This window comes from Caretta caretta, chromosome 7 (genome assembly GCF_965140235.1).
Source record: "Caretta caretta isolate rCarCar2 chromosome 7, rCarCar1.hap1, whole genome shotgun sequence".
Lineage (NCBI taxonomy): Eukaryota > Metazoa > Chordata > Testudines > Cheloniidae > Caretta > Caretta caretta.
The window spans coordinates 29,961,989-29,986,249 of NC_134212.1; the positions used below are offsets into that span (position 1 = coordinate 29,961,989).

The 24,261-nt window shown below is 48.0% G+C and overlaps 1 protein-coding gene across 4 annotated transcripts in view; it reads right to left on the bottom strand.

The window, feature by feature from the left end:
- Nucleotides 1-23,899, bottom strand: part of PACS1 (phosphofurin acidic cluster sorting protein 1) — a 105,692-nt gene extending 81,793 nt beyond the window's left edge. For 2 of the 4 annotated variants that reach the window (XM_048857059.2, XM_048857060.2), the window contains exon 1: nt 23,600-23,898. In XM_048857059.2, coding sequence (XP_048713016.1) covers nt 23,600-23,859 — 260 coding nt within the window. In that variant the 5' untranslated portion in view covers nt 23,860-23,898. Of the gene's footprint in view, nt 1-23,599 lie in introns of all 4 variants that reach the window. The other 2 variants (XM_048857062.2, XM_048857058.2) reach the window with 2 other exon arrangements.
- Between the last annotated feature and the right edge of the window lie 362 nt (nt 23,900-24,261).

Here is a 24,261-nt window from a genome sequence, read left to right on the forward strand (position 1 = left end):
CGCTTGAATCAGCCTTGCCGGGTCGAATTTGGGGTAATGTGGACACAATTCGACGGTATTGGCCTCCGGGAGCTATCCCAGAGTGCTCCATTGTGACCGCTCTGGACAGCGCTCTCAACTCAGATGCACTGGCCAGGTAGACAGGAAAAGAACTGCGAACTTTTGAATCTCATTTCCTGTTTGGCCAGCGTGGCAAGCTGCAGGTGACCATGCAGAGCTCATCAGCAGAGGTGACCATGACGGAGTCCCAGAATCGCAAAAGAGCTCCAGCATGGACTGAATGGGAGGTACGGGATCTGACTGCTGTATGGGGAGAAGAATCCGTGCTGTCAGAACTCCGTTCCAGTTTTCGAAATGCCAAAACCTTTGTCAAAATTTCCCAGGGCATGAAGGACAGAGGCCATAACAGGGATCCGAAGCAGTGCCACGTGAAACTTAAGGAGCTGAGGCAAGCCTACCAGAAAACCAGAGGGGTGAACAGCCGCTCTGGGTCAGAGCCCCAAACATGCCGCTTCTATGATGAGCTGCATGCCATTTTAGGGGGTTCAGCCACCACTACCCCAGCCGTGTTGTTTGACTCCTTCAATGGAGATGGAGGCAACATGGAAGCAGGTTTTGGGGACGAAGAAGACGATGATGATGAGGTTGTAGATAGCTCACAGCAAGCAAGCGGAGAAACCGGTTTTCCCGACAGCCAGGAACTGTTTCTCACCCTGGACCTGGAGCCAGTACCCCCCGAACCCACCCAAGGCTGCCTCCTAGACCCGGCAGGCAGAGAAGGGACCTCCGGTGAGTGTACCTTTTAAAATACTATACATGGTTTAAAAGCAAGCATGTGAAAGGATTAATTTGCCCTGGCATTCGCGGCTCTCCTGGATGTACTCCCAAAGCCTTTGCAAAAGGTTTCTGCGGAGGGCAGCCTTATTGCGTCCTTCATGGTAGGACACTTTACCACACCAGGCCAGTAACACGTACTCGGGAATCATTGTACAACAAAGCATTGCAGTGTATGTTTGCTGGCATTCAAACAACATCTGTTCTTTATCTCTCTGTTTCAGAGGAACAGCCGTGTTAGTCTGTATTCGCAAAAAGAAAAGGAGTACTTGTGGCACCTTAGAGACTAACCAATTTATTTGAGCATGAGCTTTCGTGAGCTACAGCTTCATCTGATGAAGTGAGCTGTAGCTCACGAAAGCTCATGCTCAAATAAATTGGTTAGTCTCTAAGGTGCCACAAGTACTCCTTTTCTTTTTATCTCTCTGTGTTATCCTCAGGAGAGTGAGATATCATTCATGGTCTCCTGGTTGAAATAGGCTGCTTTTCTTCAGGGGACATTCAGAGGAGCCCGTTCCTGCTGAGCTGTTTGCCTGCGGCTGAACAGAAATGTTCCCCGCTGTTAGCCATGGGGAGGAGGGAGGGTTGAGGGGGTAGCCACACGGTGGGGGGACGCAAAATGCGACCTTGTAACGAAAGCACATGTGCTATGTATGTAATGTTAACAACAAGGTTTACCCTGAAAGACTGTAGCCACTGTTTTATAAAATGTGTCTTTTTAAATACCGCTGTCCCCTTTTTTCCCCTCCACCAGCTGCATGTGTTTCAATGATCACAGGATCTTCTCCTTCCCAGAGGCTAATGAAGATTAGAAAGAAAAAAAAACGCACTCGTGATGAAATGTTCTCTGAGCTCATGCAGTCCTCCCACACTGACAGAGCACAGACGAATGCGTGGAGGCAAATAATGTCAGAGTGCAGGAAAGCACAAAATGACCAGGAGGAGAGGTGGCGGGCTGAAGAGAGTAAGTGGCGGGCTGAAGAGAGGGCTGAAGCTCAAATGTGGCGGCAGCGTGATGAGAGGAGGCAGGATTCAATGCTGAGGCTGCTGGAGGACCAAACCAGTATGCTCCAGTGTATGGCTGAGCTGCAGCAAAGGCAGCTGGAGTACAGACTGCCACTACAGCCCCTGTGTAACCAACTGCCCTCCTCCCCAAGTTCCATAGCCTCCACACCGACGCCCAAGAACGCGGTGGGGGGGCCACCGGCCAACCAGCCACTCCGCCACAAAGGATTGCCCCCCAAAAAAAAGAAGGCTGGCATTCAATAAATTTTAAAGTTGTAAACTTTTAAAGTGCTGTGCGGCATTTTCCTTCCCTCCTCCACCACCCCTCCTGGGCTACCTTGGTAATTGTCCCCCTATTTGTGTGATGAATGAATAAAGAATGCATGAATGTGAAGCAACAATGACTTTATTGCCTCTGCAAGCAATGATTAAAGAGAGGAGGGGAGGGTGGTTAGCTTGCAGGGAAGTAGAGTGAACCAAGGGGCGGGGGGTTTCATCAAGGAGAAACAAACAGAACTTTCACACTGTAGCCTGGCCAGTCATGAAACTGGTTTTCAAAGCTTCTCTGATGCGTACCGTGGCCTCCTGTGCTCTTCTAACCGCCCTGGTGTCCGGCTGCGCGTAACCAGCAGCCAGGCGATTTGCCTCAACCTCCCACCCCGCCATAAACATCTCCCCCTTACTCTCACAGCTATTGGGGAGCACACAGCAAGCAGTAATGACAGTGGGAATATTGACAGGTTTCAGAGTAACAGCCGTGTTAGTCTGTATTCACAAAAAGAAAAGGAGTACTTGTGGCACCTTAGAGACTAACCAATTTATTTGAGCATAAGCTTTCGTGAGCTACAGCTCACTTCATCGGATGTGCATCCGATGAAGTGAGCTGTAGCTCACGAAAGCTCATGCTCAAATAAATTGGTTAGTCTCTAAGGTGCCACAAGTACTCCTTTTTTTCTAGTGGGAATATTGGTTTCGCTGAGGTCTAAGCGAGTCAGTAAACTGCGCCAGCGCGCCTTTAAACGTCCAAATGCACATTCTACCACCATTCTGCACTTGCTCAGCCTGTAGTTGAACAGCTCCTGACTACTGTCCAGGCTGCCTGTGTACAGCTTCATGAGCCATGGCATTAAGGGGTAGGCTGGGTCCCCAAGGATACATATAGGCATTTCAACGTCCCCAACAGTTATTTTCTGGTCTGGGAATAAAGTCCCTTCCTGCAGCTTTTGAAACAGACCAGAGTTCCTGAAGATGCGAGCGTCATGTACCTTTCCCAGCCATTCCATGTTGATGTTGGTGAAACGTCCCTTGTGATCCACCAGAGCTTGCAGCACTATCGAAAAGTACCCCTTGCGGTTTATGTACTCGGCGGCTTGGTGCTCCGGTGCCAAGATAGGGATATGGGTTCCGTCTATGGCCCCACCACAGTTAGGGAATCCCATTGCAGCAAAGCCATCCACTATGACCTGCACATTTCCCAGGGTCACTACCCTTGATATCAGCAGATCTTTGATTGCGTGGGCTACTTGCATCACAGCAGCTCCAACAGTAGATTTGCCCACTCCAAATTGATTCCCAACTGACCGGTGGCTGTCTGGCGTTGCAAGCTTCCACAGGGCTATCGCCATTCGCTTCTCAACTGTGAGGGCTGCTCTCATCTTGGTATTCATGCGCTTCAGGGCAGGGGAAAGCAAGTCACAAAGTTCCATGAAAGTGCCCTTACGCATGCAAAAGTTTCGCAGCCGCTGGGAATCGTCCCAGACCTGCAACACTATGCGGTCCCACCAATCTGTGCTTGTTTCCCGAGCCCAGAATCGGCGTTCCACAGCATGAACCTGCCCCATTAGCACCATGATGCATGCATTGGCAGGGCCCATGCTTTCAGAGAAATCTGTGTCCATGTCCTGATCACTCACGTGACCGCGCTGACGTCGCCTCCTTGCCCGGTATCGCTCTGCCAGGTTCTCGTGCTGCATATACTGCTGGATAATGCGTGTGGTGTTTAATGTGCTCCTAATTGCCAAAGTGAGCTGAGCGGCCTCCATGCTTGCCTTGGTATGGCGTCCGCACAGAAAAAAGGCGCGGAACGATTGTCTGCCGTTGCTCTGACGGAGGGAGGGACGACTGACGACATGGCGTACAGGGTTGGCTTCAGAGAGCTAAAATCAACAAAGGGGGTGGCTTTACATCAAGGAGTATTTCAGGCAGGACTTCACGGAGGGTTCCAATAAGAAATGGTGCACCTAAGTTATTGTTCTTATTGGAACAAGGTGGTTAGTCTGGCCTCTGATTGATACATGGCTAGATTTACCTCGCTGCACCTTCTCTGTGAGTGACTGCAGTGTGACCTAGAGGAATGAGTCCCCTAGACAGGGGAGGGGGGGAAGCAAATGAGTACAAAACAAATCTGGTCTATTTCTTATTTTGATCCACTCCATCTATCTTTTACATCTTTGGCTGGCAGCAGACGGTGCAGAAGGACTGCATGCCATCCACATCTCATGGCTGCTCGGCAGAAGATGGTACAGTACAACTGCTAGCAATCCATATAGTCTGCCTGCTCACCATAAGACGGTTCAATAGGACTGACTGCAGGACTAAAGAGAATGACCTGGTCAAGTCACTCCAAATTTAGTCCCTGCGCCCATGTCTGCCCAGGCGCTCCTGGCCGACGTGGCCAGGAGCATCTCAGACATGACGATGACAGCTACCAGTCATAGTGCACCGTCTGCTGCCAGAAGGAAATGGGTTGCTGCTACTGTGTAGCAATGCAGTACTGCGTCTGCCAGCACCCAGGAGACATACGGTGACGGTTACCTGAGTGGGCTCCATGCTTGCCGTGGTATGGCGTCTTCACAGGTAACTCAGGAAAAAAGGCGCGAAACAATTGTCTGCCCTTGCTTTCACGGAGGGAGGGAGGGAACGGGGGCCTGACGATATGTACCCAGAACCACCCGCGACAATGTTTTAGCCCCATCAGGCATTGGGATCTCAACCCAGAATTCCAATGGGCAGCGGAGACTGCGGGAACTGTGGGATAGCTACCCACAGTGCAACACTCCGGAAGTCGACGCTTGCCTCGGTACTGTGGAAGCACTCCGCCGAGTTAATGCACTTAATGCACTTAGAGCATTTTCTGTGGGGACACACACACACTCGAATATATAAAACCGATTTCTAAAAAGCTGACTTCTATAAATTCGACCTAATTCCGTAGTGTAGACATACCCTAAAATGCATACAGCAGCTTGGGCATTTCTCTGCAAGCTTCCTGAAGTCTGGGACACAAGAATTTTCTGTGCAAAAAGAGGGGTTTGCAAAATTAAAGGGGAAGAGAGGTTAAAAAAAAGGGGGAGGGGGTTTAATACTGACAGTCCCCAACTACAGAATTAGAGCTTTCCCGTCCTGTGCTGTGGAGTGAAATCCATTCTGTAACAGTGTTCCTCCATAGAAGACCATACCTCCTGTCCCCTAAGAATGCAGTAAAGGAGCCACGAGTGTATGCAGCCACATGGTCCCAAGTGCAATGTGAAGAAACTGAGAATAACTGATCAGAGACACTCAAGCCGTTTTAAGTGTTACTTATAACAAGAGGAGGTGCGAAATCTGCAGACAAGAGGGATTTTCAATTCAAGAGCATCCTTTTGAAATTAAAAAAGACAACTTCTGTGTCTACTTGAGCGGTGAAATGAGAATGACAAGCCTTGGATTTCTGAGCTAATCAGACCTTTCTGCGGTCCGTTCAAGCCCTCCTCCACTGCGAAGGCCACGGGCGGTTGCAACATGCCTAAGATAACGCTCTTTGATATTAATTTCCAGGAGCATTGGGCACTCACTTATCCAGCTGAAGTCAAGAGGAGCTTTGGGATATGGCGAGATTCTCATACAGCAACATCGCTGCCTGCCACAGAAAGGGCCTCGCTAGCTGGAACAGCAATTAGCACCTTAGCTGATCAGGACTTTCACTCTCCACCACCTGCAAGTTCATTACACCAGCAAGTTCCGCTAACAATCAAACATGACAGCACTATGTTGATGAACTAAAGATTAGCCACACTGAGTCACTGTCAGGAAGTTGTTTGTTGCATCCTGGTTAGTAGCTAGGCTCCCTAAAAGAGAAGTGATAGAATCATTATGCTTCAGGACAGCAGCTGACTGCCAAGAGGTCAGGAAGGAGTTTCATCCTCATGAACCACACACTGTGCTGCTCTAGTGGCCCATGGGGATATGGGATTACCCCCCTCTAAAGCAGCATATCTCATCTGGTGGGTGGCAACCCTCAGGGAGCTCATGAAAGGCAATCAGAGGGGTCTTGAGGCATTGGGATTTTTATTTCACTTCTAAAGCAAAGCCATCAAAACATTTATAGAAATATTAAAATAATGATATAAAAGAAACTCATATCACCACCCAGCTATTACCCAGTGCTGTTCATCAGTAGATCTCAATGCGCTTTACAAAGGAGGTCAGAATTATCACCACCACCTTACAGGGGGGAAACTGAGGCACCAAAAGGTCACCCAGCAAGCCAGTGGCGGGGTTGGGAGCAGAACCCTTACCATTGCTATTTTTGATATGTTTGTACTCATAGGAAATTAAGGAGGCTCTGAAATCGTTTGACTTTGAATAAGGGATGTCCACCTGACATGATTGAGAGACACAGCTCGGGAGGAGCAGGTAGGTCCCTGCCTGCTGTGCTTTGATCAGCAGTGAAATAGTTAATGCTGGCATCCAAACTCACCATTAAGCTTCAGAGTTAAGCTCTGCCAAGAGGCAGGAGCAGTTCCCAGCTCTTTCAGGGGCCAAGGAGTCACACCATTACATCGGTTATAATCTGTTGCCATTTTTAAAGGTGTTCTTTGCAGCCGTATGGCTAGAAAAGTCATTTCTTTTAAATGTCAGCTTCATTCGTGGAGCAGACAGCATTCTGCTGGGGGGCAGTGCACACTGGCTGGGCTGCTCTCAACTGAGCCAAAGACACGCTGGCATGGGACTGCTGAAAAAAGCAGGGCACTTTCACTGCTGGGTGTCACAAGGTCCCCATGTGACTGATCAGCTGCCTCCCAGCTGGGGAAACAAAAGGCAGCTCACTCAAGGGGGAGGGGGAGTTGCAGGGGGGAGGGCGACCCCTGCAGGAGACCCCAGGTCAGGGAAAGGATCTGGAAGGGGGACTCAACACACTACCCAGGGGAAAGACCTGGCTTGGGATCCCTGCAGAGGCCCGAGGGCGGCCAGGAGGCAGGACCTGCTTTGATAGATTTCAAACAAACAGTGTTTGACCAATACACACACACCCCTGGGGAAAAGAGACTTAAATATCTACGCTGTAGGGAGCGCTTCACTGACACTTGCGAGTAAGCTAGCCTGCCACCTTACACAAGAGCAGGTGCCTGCCGGCCCTTCCCAAGGAGAACCGCTCCCACCCCACCGCCTGCCTAGCGCCTTCCCAGCCTTTCCCTGAGGAACCGCTCTCACCCACCACCTGCCTGGCATCCTCCCCTCCCTAACATTTTGGGAAAGATTTGATTGCAGGAAGATCCAGCACAGTGTCCATGGGCAACCTTGGAACAACAGCACAAACCTGACTGGGACTGTGTAATTGCACTGTTAGAGGGGGAAGGGCTTATTCAGGAGAGCCCCAGGGCTGGATTCAGATTGCCCTAACACAGGCTGGGCTGTGGCAAGGCTCTCTTGTACACCAGTGTAAGCAAGCCTAGCAGAAGGCCTCCAGAAAGGAAGCTCCCCTTAACTGGCAAGGGGACAGATGTCAGAGAACCAGCCTGCGGAAGATTAATCATAGCTTCCTCCTTAGCCTGCCCGCCTCCCTAGCCAGGAGTATGGGTTCTAGTCTGAACGTGGAGTAGTTTCCAGGGGAAGTGCATTGCCCTACCCATTTAATGGTACCCTGCGCTTACACAGCAGTGTTTCAGGCCAAGCTCCCTCCCTGCTTTACAAAGAGAGCAAGGCAGGCCCAGAGAGACCAAACAACCATAGTCACTGAGGACTGGAATCCAGTGGGGACCCCATTTTTATTTTCACTGCAGCCAGCCCAAAGCAGAGCCTGGGGCTCCTTCGAGAGAGGCGCTGCACCAGTGCTTGTCCACGGCACGGCCGGCTAGACAAAATACAGGCAAACAAACTGCAAGACACTGATAAGCGAGCTGGCCAAGATGATCTCAGGGGCATTACAAATCTAATTGCAATTTACCAAGCCTGCTGAGACAACAGGATAGGACAGTAAAAATGCACAAGCCCTGTTGACACTAGATCTGGCCCTGGAAAGCATGCACCAGTGTGAATTATGGGTCCTGCTTATGCCAGTGTAGACACAGCCAAACAGGGGCATGAGGTGGCTAGCACTGACTAGGTAGCAGATGCACAGTTGTTGTTTCCCTAGGTCTGGGTGAATGCAGTTAGTTTGCAGTAATTAGCTGAGTCACATTATCTAATATCACCAGAGATATCAGCCTTGTCTCAGGCTTCACAACAATGAAAGGTCAAAATCCCTCTAAATAGTGCCTGCTCCATCTGTTATCTCGATACTCAGGGTGCTGGGGAGGGGACCCAGGAACAGAGGAAGGGGCCGGGGCTGAGTGGCAGGCTAATTACTCGAATTTGGGGTTTCCTGACAGCAACACAATATGCGACATGGAAATGTTTATAGCTAAAGAGGAAAGCAAGGAACCACACCAAAGTCGTGTCTGTACAGAGCACCCTTGTCCCAAGAGCTTACAGTCCAAATGCACAAGACAGGCAATGCGGCGGGGAAGGGAAGAATCATCATCCCCATTTACAGATGGGGAAATAAGACAGAGAAATTAAGTGACTTGCCCAGGGTTACAGAGTCTGTAGCAGGGCAGATAGTTTAATGCAGGGCCGAGTCCCAACCCAGTGCCCTGATTCCATGTTAGGTTTGGAGCCATAGTGGGAACAGTTATGTTAACTGAGAGGCAACATGGCCCAGGGGATAGAGCACTAGACTGGGACTCAAGAGACCTGTGTTCTACAGCCTGCTAGATGATGCTGGGCAAGCCACTGCTCTTTGCTCAGTTTTCCCCAATCTGTAAAATGGGGCTAATGATACTGACCTCCTTTGTAAAGTACTTTGAGATTTGCTGATGAAAAGTGCTACAGCAGAGCTAGGGATTAAGGACCTTCCCTTCCCCATAAAGTGAGACAGTTAGAGAGAAGAAAAGCCAACACTTACTTCCTGTTTTTGAAACTAAAGCCAGCATGTTGATATATTTACCCTACATATGGGGAAGTAAACAGCGTGGTGTTACAGAACCACCTCTGTTACCCATAACTATGTGCTGTGAGCTGCAGAAGGCTCGGGGATCCCAGCAAACAAATGGAGGAGAAGCTTTCTACGCTGTGCTGTTGAAGACCCGCGGGATAGCCAACATTTCTTCAGTCACCTCCTGCTCAGGCAAGCTTTCAGAGCAGTTTAGCCAAAGGGAAAACTTACCAGAAGCAACTTAGTGTGGCGCCATCAAACGGCAATGAGTAAACAGAGAACACTGAAATCTCGGTTTAATTCCTATTTCCAATCCTCAGGAGCCCATTTCTGCAGAGTCATTCTTGGTGCCCAGTAATAATAATTTCATAAAATGTTTTAGTAATTGCAGTTTCATAAACAGTGCATTAAGGTTGGCTGAAGATCTGCCACATCATTTATTCATGACTGGGAGAGTTCTTCGGCTGAGGACACCTTTGCCGTGACAGATAATGGAATCTGCAGCAAGGGAAGCATGGTAAATGTAGGCCAACATGCTGCAGAGGACCAACAGGGAGGGGTTATTCTGATTAGCCATGGAGGACTGAATGAGCTCGTAAGGACAGCAGAGGAGATTTAGGTTAGACATGCAGCACCGCTGATAAGCTTTCATGTTGATTTTGCAACAATGATATTAGTTTTGTGGTTAAGAAAAACTTCATAGGAAAATCACTGCTTTATTATTATAACTATACTAAAAGCACTTAAGCATGTGCTTAACTTTAGCTGCTTGAGTAATCCCACTAAAGACAATGGAATCCTCACGTGCTTTGCTGGATTGGAGCCAGAGCCCTCAGCACCTGCCATGACTGAGCCCTGTTTGTAGTAGATACCATAATAAAAATACACTGAAACAAAGCAACTCCGTGCCAGGCAATGGGACCAGCTGCTAAGGACGCTTGTGGAATGGCCAGCACTGGAGAGAATCAAAGCTCCAACTAGACATCTATGCATTGAGGATGGGTTAAGGAGGATTACACTGACTCTGTCCTGATGCAGACAGACTGGGCAAGTCCCCGAAGGACTCTCCCACTATACAGCACTCTGGGCTGTTACAGGTTGGGGGCACTACCAATGCTGCAGGCGATTCAGGTCCCCAGCATCATTAGCAGGCAGAGGAAAGTGCAATAAAATGAAACTGATAATAAAGCTCAAATATATCTGAATATAGTTCGAATCATATTTGGTGTCTGAAAAGGGAAGAGCCTCCCTCACTCCCTAGCCCATGCTAACTTTGCTAATTACATTCCCCAGCAGCTTCAATTAGCTATGGTATTAGTCTTCACTTCCTGTCCTAAATGGCTGTGCTCTGTCTCAACTCCTCCCACCTAGTTACAGGAGTTCAGATTTGGCGATATACAGAGTGCTACATATACTGTTCCTTTACTTACACAGAGACAAAATGTCGGTCACAGAATGCTCCACCAGTTCAAAGCAAAAGAAATCAGACTGGAACACTGTATAGGAATGTGACTCCCTCAAACACACACAAGAACAAAAAACGCTTTGTTTGAATACAAACCTTATTACAGGCAGACTGTGTATTGGTGCTAATAAGGTCGGAGATCAGGCTTCTGGTGGTGTTGGAGCACGTAGGCACCATACCTGCTAGATGTGGCAACTATGAAATAGGTGACATACTACTTTTTCATTCTGTCCTTCCTGACAGCATGGTTGTTACAGAGTAACATGGGAGAGCAGTACATTCAGGATCCAGAGGGAGCCTCTTGCATTAATGGGGAGTAACCCAGCCTGGCTAGTCCTAGCAGCAATCTTGAGGGACCCCAGGGGCAGAGAGAGAGAGAGAGAGAGAGAGACAGACAGACAGACAGACAGGTGTACATACATAACAGGCACAGCTGGTACTGATACCGATATTTAGTGTCACTTTCCATTTAAGCTCTTGTTTTCTGTTGCTTATAACTTTACCAAAACTTTCACCACTGAAGCTTTCCATACTTGTTCTCTGCCACAAGCTGAGTTTTGGAGGTAAGTCTGAGCACAAATGAGGTTAGGGAATAACTGTTAGTTTTGCCAAGATTAAACTTCCTTCCACCATCACTCCTTTAAAGAGCTATAGCACTGCCAGGGTTTCAAGCAGGAACTTGCAATCTCACAGGGGGACAGTGCTGTGCTCATAGGGGTCCTTTGCTGCCTCATGAAAATCTACCCAGATCTGGCAGCCTAACAAGCAGCTGAAGGAAAATCACCTTTTGCACATGCTCCATACAGCTTGCTAGAAGCTTGATGCTAAAAGTCTCTGAACTTTTCATCTTCCCAGGAGCACGCTCCTGGCCCCATGCTGAGCTCCCATGGAACAAAGCTGCCAATATCCCTATGGTCAGTGGGAAGAAGTGCTGGAGTGGGAGCCAACAGGAAGCCATGAGTTCTAATCTCAGCTGCTCCACTTGCTGATAATAGTTATCTGCACATCACAGCTCTTACTAGCGAGCAAAGCAGCTACCGTTCATCCTGTTACCTATGGGGGAGCTGAGAGGTCGCACACAAGGTCATTTCAGGCAAAACTGGGAACAGAATCCTGCCGCTATTAGAGCGAACCCACCTCTCATCCACAGGCATACTGCCTTTCAGACCTGACACATACATTCTGTCTGACTGTGCTGTCATCACACCACACTCCCCTTCAGAGCCAGAAAATTAAAACCTAGGATTCCTGACTCCTGCTGACAAGGTCTGTTACAGACAATGATGGATCCACAGAGGATTACACCCTACTACTGCTAGCAATCAGTCCTTTTGCCCAAGTGGTAGAGGTCCATGCTGTGAAGCTACAGGTCCTGAGTTCAAACCCTGCTGCTGACCCAGGCAGGGGCCAATATAGTTCTTTAGGATGGGTTTAGTTTTTTTTAAAATCTAGGAAATTTCTTACAAAAAAACTACACTGAAAGAACACTGAAGCTGCAAAATCATGGACTCAAAAGTTAGGAAATGACAGAATTAAGGTTGTATGAGCAACCTTCATAAGCCCCCTTTGCATGTATGCAAGGTAGTCTTTAATGACATTCACATACTATTTGTTCTGCAGGACCTTTACTTCATTCAGGGCACAGGATGAATAGGAAATAAGGAAGGGGGCCATAGGAAGTGAAGATTAGTATTAGAGCAATGGTGTTCTCTTGTGATGAAGGCACTAGATTGGAACCCAGGACAGCTGCATTCTACTCCTGACTGTGCCATAGACTTCTGTGTGATGCTAGACAAGACCGTCACAATGCATATAGATGATCCAGCACTACAGAAAGTGTGGCACTATGGAAAACTAAGACAGGCAGAGCATTATTTCTGATTGTCCTACAGGTGTCAGTTCACCATCATAAAAAGCAATGCAAGGCCTCCCGTCCTCTTCCATGTACTGCATTAACAATAAGATCACACGAACAAACTTGGGGGTGGAGGGAAGGGAATGGCAGCTCACTCATCACCAGTCCCAATCAGAAATTCAGTAACTGATTCACACCCATCTGATTTCATTCTGCATCTTCTATCCGAGAGGGATTCCTGACAACCCCATTTCTGGGGCCTGGCCTTGGCCTTGGATCTTTAAGCTGAGATCCCACCAGTTCTCCTTTGCTAATCTCTGTGTGCAAATCATTATTTAGCTTTGTGACAAGGCTAATGAGTTCTGACCAGGTCATTCTTTAACTCACTCGCTAGCCAAAGTAAGCCTTTGGATTTTTTGGCCTACCTTGTGCTGTGCTTTGGATAAGGACTAGCATACGCCGTTGTGTGCACTTCCATTTATTTATATTAATAGAAAATCATTTCCATGAGTTCATCATGCTTCCAATCAGAACATCCTCCAGTGCTCTTTAAGACTCTACACGGTTATTGATGTCTGTAACATATTGATGGTAGTTTATGGACAGACACAAACACTCAGTAAAAATGATAATGTTTACAAACTGGTGCCTCCTGAACGGTTTTTAGAAAATTGGGGGGGGGGGGGAAGAGAATCACCTCCTACCATCACAGCAAAGCAGCTACCTTGGTCATGGAAAAGTTATCTGATTAACAGTTAAGTACAAAAAGACTGTATCCAATGGCAAAAAGCAAGGACATACTTGCTCAGGATAATGGAGTTAATCTCTTCCCCCCCACACACTTTTTTTTTTTTTTTAAACCACACACTGTAACACAGGGTGCCCCCTCAAACACTGACTGCCAGGGTACTGGGTTCAATACTGACTTTGGAGGAGGACCAGCTACTAAGCCACCCACTCTACTCCCTGCAGCCCCTATTTTCCCCCACACAGATCCCCCTTCATTGTTTAGCTTGCAAGTACAGTGCTGACAGTTCCTCCATGCGATGAAAATAATTAACAAAATATATTGCATAAACAAGATCAGGCTGATCTGTGCCAGAGTTTACCTTCAAACACCCTGGGTTAAATCAAACCGTGTCAATAGGAAGCGGGTGTGGTGGCCGTCTAGCATTACTTGTTCCCTTTGAAGACAGGGGATCTTATCAGAAAAGCCATTGCCTCAAATGAATTAATTAAGCAGGTTGTTTGGTTACAAGAAGGGCAATGCAAGAATGTGAAGGGAACATAGGCAGAGAAGGAAGAAGGTGTGTCTTCAGCTTGTCCCACAAGAGACCATTGCTCTACCTTCTCCCCCCATCCATTGCCTACCCCAGGGGTTAACCTCCTAGCCCACCTGACGTTCCTATCCACACCCCATGACAGATTCAAATTCAGGCTGAGACGGGTTCATTTTCTGAACCCTTCTTATTAAAAGCCTTCTGACTAGAACCTGAACATTAGAGTGTTTAACAGCTCTCAAAGAGGGGTGAGCTAATCCCGTTCATATAAATGGGATGCTCATTCTGGCACCTAACATGACACAAGGGGCACATTTCTGGGTGGACCACTGTGGTGGCTGCAGCTAAAAATCAGGTAACTGTGCTGACAAATGGCCTGATGAAGGATAGAAATAGCTTAAGGGCCAGGACCCTATGATGCATTGAAGCACTTCATGGCTTCGGAGAATGATTCCCCCTCACCTCACACTCTATCACCATGTAGAAAAACAACTTGGGCCAGTTATGAACATGCACTGAGGTTTAGCCTATCCCAGCAAAGCCAGACGGTATATGAAATATAGAAACAAAACTTCTCTTCAAATAAAATCAGTCTGCCCCCTACACACAGTGCTGTAGTTTCAGCATTAATTTATGTCCCTAAATTGTACAAGAGGTGAAATGAAAGGGAGTTGGTCTTCTTTATAATGTAGAAAGAGCTCAAAACTGTTCCATACCCATTAAAAATTCAAGTCTTCCATAGAGACTCCCAGGACAAAAGACTAGATAAAACTAGGATATCATAGATAATTAGGAGTAACTTTTATTCAGAGTATTGAAACCGTTGTTTGTGTTTGGGCCTATAACAGACATCTAGCGAACGCTTGGGAAAAGAGGGGTCTTGGTTACAGATCTGACACCTGAGAAACCTCACAATTCACACATCACACCTCCCAAGTGTCCTCCAGAAAACCCCAGTTAGTGCAGACTTGACATGCCTGATATTAGTTAGGTAAAGGCAAGTAGAGGGAAAAAAAAAAACACACACTGAAAGGGATGGCTTTTTAAATACATTATTAATAAGGCACTAACCCAGGTTGCCTTATATTTGCAGGCCACTTATTTTCAAACACTGAACTATTTGACAACAGTGATTTTATAACAACTGATGGAACTTTGTTTGTCATTTCCCCTTGTAACAGTGAGAGGAGAGATGTGCTGATCAGGCCAAAGTGAAACTAAATGGAAATATTCCCCACATCAACACCAGAGATCTCCACACTGTCAGCTTTTCCCTTGAAATGACCTTGCTCAAATTCCATAGGCTGCATGTTTTTAAACACAAAGTGTCATTTCTGCACCATTTCTTGACAGACGTAAGCAGCTCAAGAAAAGCATCCACTCTGCTGCTCCTTTAATTGAGAGGTGTCACCTAAATCGCCAGAACCATTATAGCTATGTTAAAAAGCAAGCAACGGAAGTCAGAGGAGGTACTGCCCGAGAGGCGTGAAATGTTTACTGTAATAAGAACATATTTGGATGGCAGTTTAATATTCAGTTTCAAAAGCACACTGGTTACTTTTTTAGCACACACCGGATTAATCCACCAAAGGAAAAACAGTCCTTTTAAGCATTGATGTAGCAACCAAATTAGTGTGTTTCACACATTTTGCTATGCATCTCTCGGGCCCCATCAGCACATTTGAAGGTCTTTTTTCAGAACAAATGAGTTGCCACACTGGATCAGACTAATAGTCCATCTACTCCAGCTTCTGGTCTCCAGTTTCCAACTGTGGCCAGTACCAGATGTTTCAGAGAAAGATGCAAGAAACCCCTATAGTCATCAGTAACAGCCCTATGTTTCTTCCTAAACCCAGATCAGTGAGAGAGATTGGCTTATACTCAACATGCACCTTAGATGTTTTTAACCTCTCTAACATAGCTTCGGGTGTTATTCAAATAAGCATCTCAAACCTTCCTAAGATCTTGGTCTCAATATCTTGTGACAACGTGTTCCACAGGTTAATTATGCACTGCACTAAAAGTGATTACTCTTATCGGCTTTAATTTGCCACCTTTTCATTTAATTCAGTGGGGTTTTTTTGTATTGGAAAGAGTCAATTAGGAGCATGTAACTGAACTTTTCAACACCACTCATTTTACACACTTCTATCATGTTTTCTCTTACTCATCCCTGTGAGCTAGACCTCTCTCAGGGCTCTGACATTCTCTGTCTTTTTACACACCCTAAGATCTTGTCAGCTGGTTTGATTTCCCCTGCACAGAAGGAGGTTTTTATTGAGCCTTTCACCAGAACACCTAGGGATCCTTTTCTGAATGGCTACAATTAATCTAGAAGCCATCAAAGTTAGCTTCACACTTTCACAATGCTTCATTAAATCCCAGTAAGTGCTTTGCCACTGAAATATTTTTTTTAAATATACTAATACTCACATTCAGGCTTCTAAATTTCCCAGTGGATACTAGCTTCACTAGCCTATAAAACAATGCAAGAAAAGCAGCTCTCTGCAACATTTCAGATGTTAAATACAAGATCAAATATTTGTTTAAAAAACTTGTGTAAACATTGAAATCAATATATTTGTTGCCAATGACTTGAGATCTTAAGGGACACAATCTTAGAGTCTTACATTGTAAACAAATGTCAATTATTAAAAGGGGCTGTTTTCAATCTTAAAATAAAATTTACATTTGGGCCTAATTTAAAGGGACACAACCTGTTTTTCCCCCCCATTCCCTACCCTTCAAGGGCAGGATCTTAAAGGCAATTAAAAATCTACAATGATTTCTCTCTCCCCCCTTATTGATGTTTTCAGGAAAGAAGAAACTGACTAGCCAATCAAGTAGGCAGGGAAATAATGAAATTGAATATACACAACTCACTGTACATTGCACAAAGAAAAATATACTTGGTTACCTTCCTTCAGTTATTGGCCTTTTAAGTGTCACTTATCTACCAAAGGCACAACATTTTCAGACAGAAAGGAGCATTTTGAGTTCTTTGTGAACACAAAGATCTCCTCTCCCAATTGTTTGAAGTGTCCAAGTTCCTTGAGAAATTTGTATTTTCTTTGAAACCAAAGCTTGTTCAGGTTTGCTGACTAATGATACCTGGGGTCTGAGGTTGAGTTTGCTTGTTATCTAAGTTCCATGGAGTTTTTAAAAAAGAATTTTGTCCTAGAACAGCAAGATTTAATTTACAGGTATGTGCGCGCGCGCGTACACACGTGCGCCCTAGAACAGCACAATTTTATTCTTTAATTTACAGCTGGTGTGTGGGTGTATTTCTCATCTGTTCCTGTCTTATGAAGTAGCAGGGCAACGAAATATACAAGGATTCAGCTCAGGTTTTGCATGCTCAAATTCTGAGCATCTTATCACCACAGGAGGCTAAGACTTTCATGGCATCCTTCAGCATGGATGCTTCCACAGCTTTGCATAAACATTACTCCTCACAATCTCTGGTAAACAGGCAAGTAGCCCCCCTTCAGAGCCAGAGAAAGAGACAAAGTGACTTGCCCCAGGTGATAGTTAGTGGCAGGGCAGGATTAAGACTCTGGAAATCCTGGCCTCCTTTCCTCTGCTTCTTAGTCCATTGGTGTTCTACCAATTAATCCCAGAACGTGCTGCTTGCACACTAAACTGAAAAGCCTTGACAATTCCTGCTTTTCCCACACATTTGCAGGGGTCTGCATTTTTCATAGCTATTTTCAGATTTTGTTCCCAGTCTGAAATCTGATCAGTCATGTTGTTTAAAAATGATAATTAAGGCTCTAAGGCATGGGCACATGTAAATTAAAGATGATCTTGTATACCTCCATACCCTCCCTGGCTGGCAGACACTGTGCAATACGAACGTGCTCTAGCAGGAGCCAGCCAGGACTCCTAGGTTCTATTTGCAGCTCTGGGAGGAAGGGTTAGAGCAGGAACCTTAGAATTTGGAGATCCTGGTTCCATTCCTAGCTCTGCTAGAAATTCATTTGATTTCTATAGGACTCCAATTCCTCCAGCCGTAAACTGCGGCAAATACATGAAGCACGTCACAAACATGGTTAAGTTGCTCAGGAACCAAATTCACAGACAGCAGAAGACCCCTCTCATCATGCCACCTCTGGAAGGTAGGAAACATGAAAACAAGTCACCACCAAGACACAGAAATAGGTTACAAAACCATGGAGGGCTTCCTTGTTACAAGATTAGGGAAGGAAGGGAGAGCAAAACCACCAAGGTTGATAAATCCCTGCCTGCGTTTATTTCTTAATGCAACCATGACAAATCACCATGGACGCTTGCCAATGCAGGCACATTTTCTCACTTTGCCCTTCACCTCAACAATTGAGGATAATGGGGAAAACACATTTCTTGGATTTATATTCCTCCCCCCGCCCCAGGGCAATGGAGCGCTACACGGCAGGTATAACAAACCACTCTCTGGTACAACTGTGTTTCAAAACTGCCATAGGACTCTAACAGCAGCAGCCGCCGCCAACAAGAGGAGGCCTGGCCTGCTGCATTTCCTCAGGAACTCTCTGCATGCCAGTTACATCTACCAAAACACCAGGGATTAGCAGATGGGCGAGATACAAGAGACAAACAAACCCAAGCAGCTCAGAGTTTTATGTGCGAGACACAGGAGCCAGCCTCTCCACCAGAGCCATGCCAGTTACGGTGAAGTACGGTAAATGGCGAGGCCATAAAAATGTAGTGCACAAATCACCCCGAATCTATGGGGCAAAAAAGGAGGTCCTGTCATCTTCACAGCAGAGGAAGTTACAACTCGGGCTGAGATTTTATCTATGAATGAAGAAAAGGAGTACTTGTGGCACCTTAGAGACTAACGAATTTATTTGAGCATGAGCTTTCGTGAGCTACAGCTCACTTCATCGGATGCATACCGTGGAAACTGCAGCAGACATTATATACACACAGAGATCATAAAACAATACCTCCTCCCACCCCACTGTCCTGCTGGTAATAGCTTATCTAAAGTGGTCATCAAGTTGGGCCCTTTCCAGCACAAATCCAGGTTTTCTCACCCTCCACCCCCCCACACACAAACTCACTCTCCTGCTGGTAATAGCCCATCCAAAGTGACAACTCTCTACACAATGTGCATGATAATCAAGGTGGGCCATTTCCTGCACAAATCCAGGTTCTCTCACCCCCTCACCCCCCTCCAAAAACCACACACACAAACTCACTATCCTGCTGGTAATAGCTCATCCAAAGTGACCACTCTCCCTACAATGTGCATGGTAATCAAAGTGGGCCATGTCCAGCACAAATCCAGGCTCTCTCACCCCCCCCCTTTTTCTTTTTTTTCCCGGGGACACACACTCACACACAAACTCACTCTCCTTCCTACCCCCCCCCCAGACGTTCTGGTTAAACTTCTGGGGGGGGGGGGGTGGAGGGTGAGAAAACCAGGACCTGTGCCGGAAATGGCCCAACCTGATGATCACTCCAGACAAGCCACCACCAGCAGGACAGTGGGGTGGGAGGAGGTGCTGGACAGTGGGGTGGGAGGAGGCACCGTCCCACGAACTCTGTGTGCACATAAGGTCCGCTGCAGCCTCCACGGCATGCATCCGATGAAGCGAGATGCAGCCCACGAAAGCTCATGCTCAAATAAATTGGCCAGTCTCCAAGGTGCCACAAGTCCTCCCTTTCTTTTTGCACATACAGACCAACACGGCTGTTACTCTGAAACTTGAGTACACTTAATGCTTTGAAGAAGGCATTAAAACTTGGTAATAGACTATTATCCCAGTGTATATTTGGTTTATTTTCTCTCTACCAAACCCTCACCTTCAGAAGCTGCAATATGGACTGGGTCCCTCAGGGTCCCGGGAAGGGGCTAGAGTGGATCGCATTTATTTATTTATTTATGGTGGATCAATGTAAAAGCATTTCTGGAGTAATGACCACAAGAAATAGCCCTGGAGAACAAGCCCCCAGTTTAGCTACAAGGCCGTGAGCATGCAGTACCCACAACCAACATGCCTCAAACCTAGCTCAGATGGACTCCCTTTAGGGGAGAAAGAAACCAGGCTCCATGGTCCTTTGACTCCTGGGCCCCTAGAAGCTTGGCTAGCTCAGTCAGTAGTGCCTCAGAGTCCCTGTTCAGGCTGTAGGTTTTCAATTTGCTTTGTACATGAGAAGCTAAATTAATCCTTGTGATATCCTCACTGACTTAAGGTTCCTTATCCAGGGAAGTCATATGGCCTGCAATAGACAGTAGGTCAGAGCAGATGATCACAAGGGTCCTTTCTGGCTTTATAATCTAGGAATCCGGCTAGTGACGGGGGGGATTACAGCAGGCTCTCTGCTCCCCCTGCCCCCTCCCCACCCGCTGTCCACTAAAATGAGAAAGGAGGCTTCCATCTTGTGAAGCCACTTGAACTAGCACTGAATGTTCAGCCACAAAGAGCCAAGATCCCAACAAAGGGGTGGTCCTGGGCAGCCAAAGCAGCATGCTGAAATGCAGTACAGAACCCTGGTGCAGAACATGGCTCTACATTCTCCTTTAAAGCTGACTAGGACCAAAACATCAGCAATCTGTGGGTACTGGGAAGGCCTACGCTAAGAGTCTGCTTTTCAGACAAGTGGCAAGTTTCCCAAGCTCCAGCTGAAGTGAATGGGAGCAGGAGCTGCTCAGGACCTCTGGGGAAAAAACCATCAGGCCCTAAATCTGCTTTCTTTTTGGATGGATGATGAAACAATTTAACTACCAGCCTGACAGGCTGGGAGGTGAGGCATATGTAGCACAAGCCTGACCTTAGCAGTCCATCTGAAAGAGAAGCAACCACATGACAAAATGCTACAGGAGCTGATAATTGGCAATCAGGGCACCTTTCCTAGGAGGAAAATGTGGCACCTTAGAGACTGTATTTGAGCATAAGCTTTCGTGAGCTACAGCTCACTTCATCGGATGCATTTCTGTTTGCCAATACAGACTAACACGGCTGCTACTCTGAAACCTTTCCTAGGAGGGTTTCAGAGCTCTTCCTGAAAATGTCAGTGACTTTGACTAGGACATGCACAATGAGCTAAGTGCTGAAAGAGAGACAAACGGCAGCCTTTACAAAGAGGGCACATTCATCTGGAATGGTCCTTTTCTCCCAGGTAATCAACGTAACTCTTTGACCAGCAGAAACTGTGTGCACAGCACAGTTTTATAGCAAAAGCTCACAGCAGGGGAGAGGAGAATGCAGACAAGAAAAGTTTGCCATGTGTGGCAGGCCCAGAAATGCCTCAGGGAGGGCAAAGTAGCCCAAGGGGAAATATACTGAGATACTGAGCCAGTACTCAAATAGCGCTGAAATATGGACCTTAATGGCCTAGAGGTGTCTAGTTATAAAGCACAGAGAGCAGTAGTTAGGTCTTAAAAACCAAATGCACCTTATTACCTCTTATGGAAAGGTCACGATTCAGTTTAGAGAGACAAGGTGGGTGAGGTAATCTCTTTTATTGGACTAACTTCTGTGGGTGAGAGGAACAAGCTTTCTAGACACATACAGCTCTTCTGTCCTGAAGATCTCTGTGTAGCTCAAAAGCTTGTCTCTCTCCCCTGCAACAGAAGTTGGTCCAATAAAAGAGATTACCTCACTCACCATGTCTCTCTAGTATCCTGAGAGCCAACACAGCTACAATACTGCATAGATTCAGCTCAGTCTTATAGTACTAACTTTCAGAGTGACAGCCATGTTAGTCTGTATTCGCAAAAAGAAAAGGATTACTTGTGGCACCTTAGAGACTAAACAGTTTATTTGAGCATAAGCTTTCGTGAGCTTCACGAAAGCTTATGCTCAATAAACTGGTTAAATTGGTTAGTCTCTAAGGTGCCACAAGTAATCCTTTTCTTAGTACTAATTTTGTTACTTAAGTAACAGTCTAGTATTTTTATAAGGCCCTCCTGACCATCACATCCAAGTGCTTCAAATATTACTGAATTTGTCCTCAAAGCCTTGTGGGCTGGGAGGTTTAATTCCCTATGTCATGAATAGGAAACTGAGGCCCAGAAAGATGAAGGGACTTGCCCAAGGACACACAGGAAGTCTGTGGCAGAGCCAGGAACTGAACTCAGATCTCCTAAGGCACTAGCCCAGGACTGAATTATGAGACCATCCTCTCAAGTGAGCATAATTTAGCTTGGTATAATCACACACGCAAAACTTTCACTCCATTTGTTTTAGAAGTAGCTTTCTCCTAGAACAACCAAGGTCTGCATACACAGCACATTAAACCTGCCACTTCCTCAGAAATGGACCCCCATAACAGAGACATGGAAGAGAGGGGTGAAATTACAAACATTATATACCCCATCCAAGGCAGACCACAAGCTACCTGAGGCAGCCTGTCCCCTCTACAGTGAGCCTCACTCATCACTAGCTGCATAGTTTGACAGGACAATAAAATACAAGGGATTTAGTGTCTTGAGCAAACCGTGAAAAAAATGTAGACCAGTTACCTATTTAGACAGGGAAACCTGGAGGATCCACCGCTAAGAGTTCTCTGGAGAAGCAGGATTGCTTACTGGAGGTGGACCTCGGTGCAGGTTTGGTTCTGTGGGCTACATGCATTGTTCTTAAAGGGGTGTTGAATGCATTTGAATACAGAGCAGATCCTAAATGCACTGGGTGGAAAAAAACCTGAATTCTCATCCAAACGTCCAAGAAATCAACAAGAACAGTTGGCTGGTTTTTAAACCCTCCAGTGGGGTGGGAGGCAAGCCTGAGGCCAATGCTCTGTGCACTGAGAAATGTGCAAGTAAGTGTGTTGTGCCGCCACCGTGTTTGAGATTGGGGTGCCCTTTAGCATGTAGGAAGTCGCCTTGGTGACCACAAATCGCTACAATACAGTAACAGCCGGATGTGTTGGAGGTAGCAGAAAAATATCCCAAACAACAGATAAGCACAGCAATTACAATCTCTGCCACAGCAGCAGCACGGGAGCAGAATGACAACGAGTCACCTGGACTCTGGCAGAATCGGAGGAACGGCGCTAAAAATAAACAATCAATGAACTGAGAGGGCTGATTATTTCCCACTAGCCACATGCCTCTCCCTAGCCAGGCACAACCAGGCAGCAGCCCCCACCCGCCAGCCCAACACCATCAATTGGGCTTTCACAACAACTAGCATTTTTAGAAAGGTGGTGTGTCCCTGGTTCAGGCACAAGGAGAAAGGGAACACAGTGGGCCCCTGAGCACACACCTGAGAGAGAGAGAGAGAGAGAGAGAGAAGGGTGCTTTCCCCCAAGGTGGCTGTGGGCATGTCGCACGCACAAGATGGGGAAGTTGAGGGACGTGTGGGGCAGAGGAAGTTGATCTCTCTCCTGGATACTTGGGGGAAGAAACAGAATTGGGTTTCACCTAGCTTCCAGAGGGATGGTTCCCCTGGGGATGGATGGACACTGAGCAGGGAGTGGGTGCCCCATGCTGGTCCCTCTGGGCTCAGGAGCAGACATATGTTCCCAAGCAGGTACCGCAGTTCAGGTGGGCCGCCACAGCAGTGGGGCCCTGGTATCCTACAGAGCCCACTTCTGGGATAGGAGGGCCTGGAGGTTATCCCAAGGGGCTGGCCACTGCTAGGCTAAGCAGGGAGCTGGGTCCAGGAGCAGGGTCCCCTGAGGCCTCTCCATGGAAGAGCAGGGTGGTGGCAGGGAGGAAACAAGGGAACAGCAGGGCAGAGAGAGAGAGGAGACTCCCTAGGAAGGAGCAGCAGGGCAAGGCGGGCTCTGGGGGGAGATGTTGGGGAGACAAAGCAGGAGAAGGGACCAGGGGTAAGTGAAGGTGAGACTCTCCATGGGCAGGGGGCCTGGTCCAGCCAGGTCACCCAGCATGGGGGGCGGGGCTAGGGGTCCGGTCCAGCCGGGTCTCTCCGGGGAGGGGGAAGGGTCCGGTCCGCGCCCCACCAGCCTCTCACCTGGGCACGCAGCTGGGCGAGCTCCGATCCACCTCCCAGGTCGCGTACAGGTTCATCTGCACCGGGCGCCCCGCCGCCCCGCCCGGGGCCGCCCCGCCGGGGGTGAGGGGCCCGGAGCCCGGCTTGGGGGGCAGGGGCGCCGCGCCCGGGGGCTGGGCCGGGGGCTGCCCCGAGGGAGATTGCTGGGGGAGCGCGGCCGCCGCGGGCTGCGGGGCGGGGGCGCGCTGCCCCCCGCCCCCGGGACCCCCGCGCTCCGCCATGAAGCCGAGCCGGACCCGCACCGCTGCCCGGCCCTGCCTGTTGCCCTGGGCGCGCTCCCGCCCGTCGCCGTTCGCTCCCGCTCGCTCCCGAGGGCAGGAGGCGGAGCACGGGGGAGGGCTCGCCGACCTGATTGGTCACAGGGGGACTCGCGCCTCCCCACGGTTCCACCCCGCAGGAGCGCCAGGCTCGTGCCCATGCGGAGGGCAAGAAACAGAATATTGGGGGGGGAGGGGCGCTGAGCCCTGCGAGGACCCGCTTCGGGGAGCGCGCCTCCAACTCCTGCCCGCTGCCCCCCACCCCACCCCCGTCCCAGCCAGCCCCCTACCCACCCCCACCCTAAACCCTTCAGCCTCCTCCCCACCAACCCAGCCCCCCCTCCCACTAACCCCCTCTGCCCACCC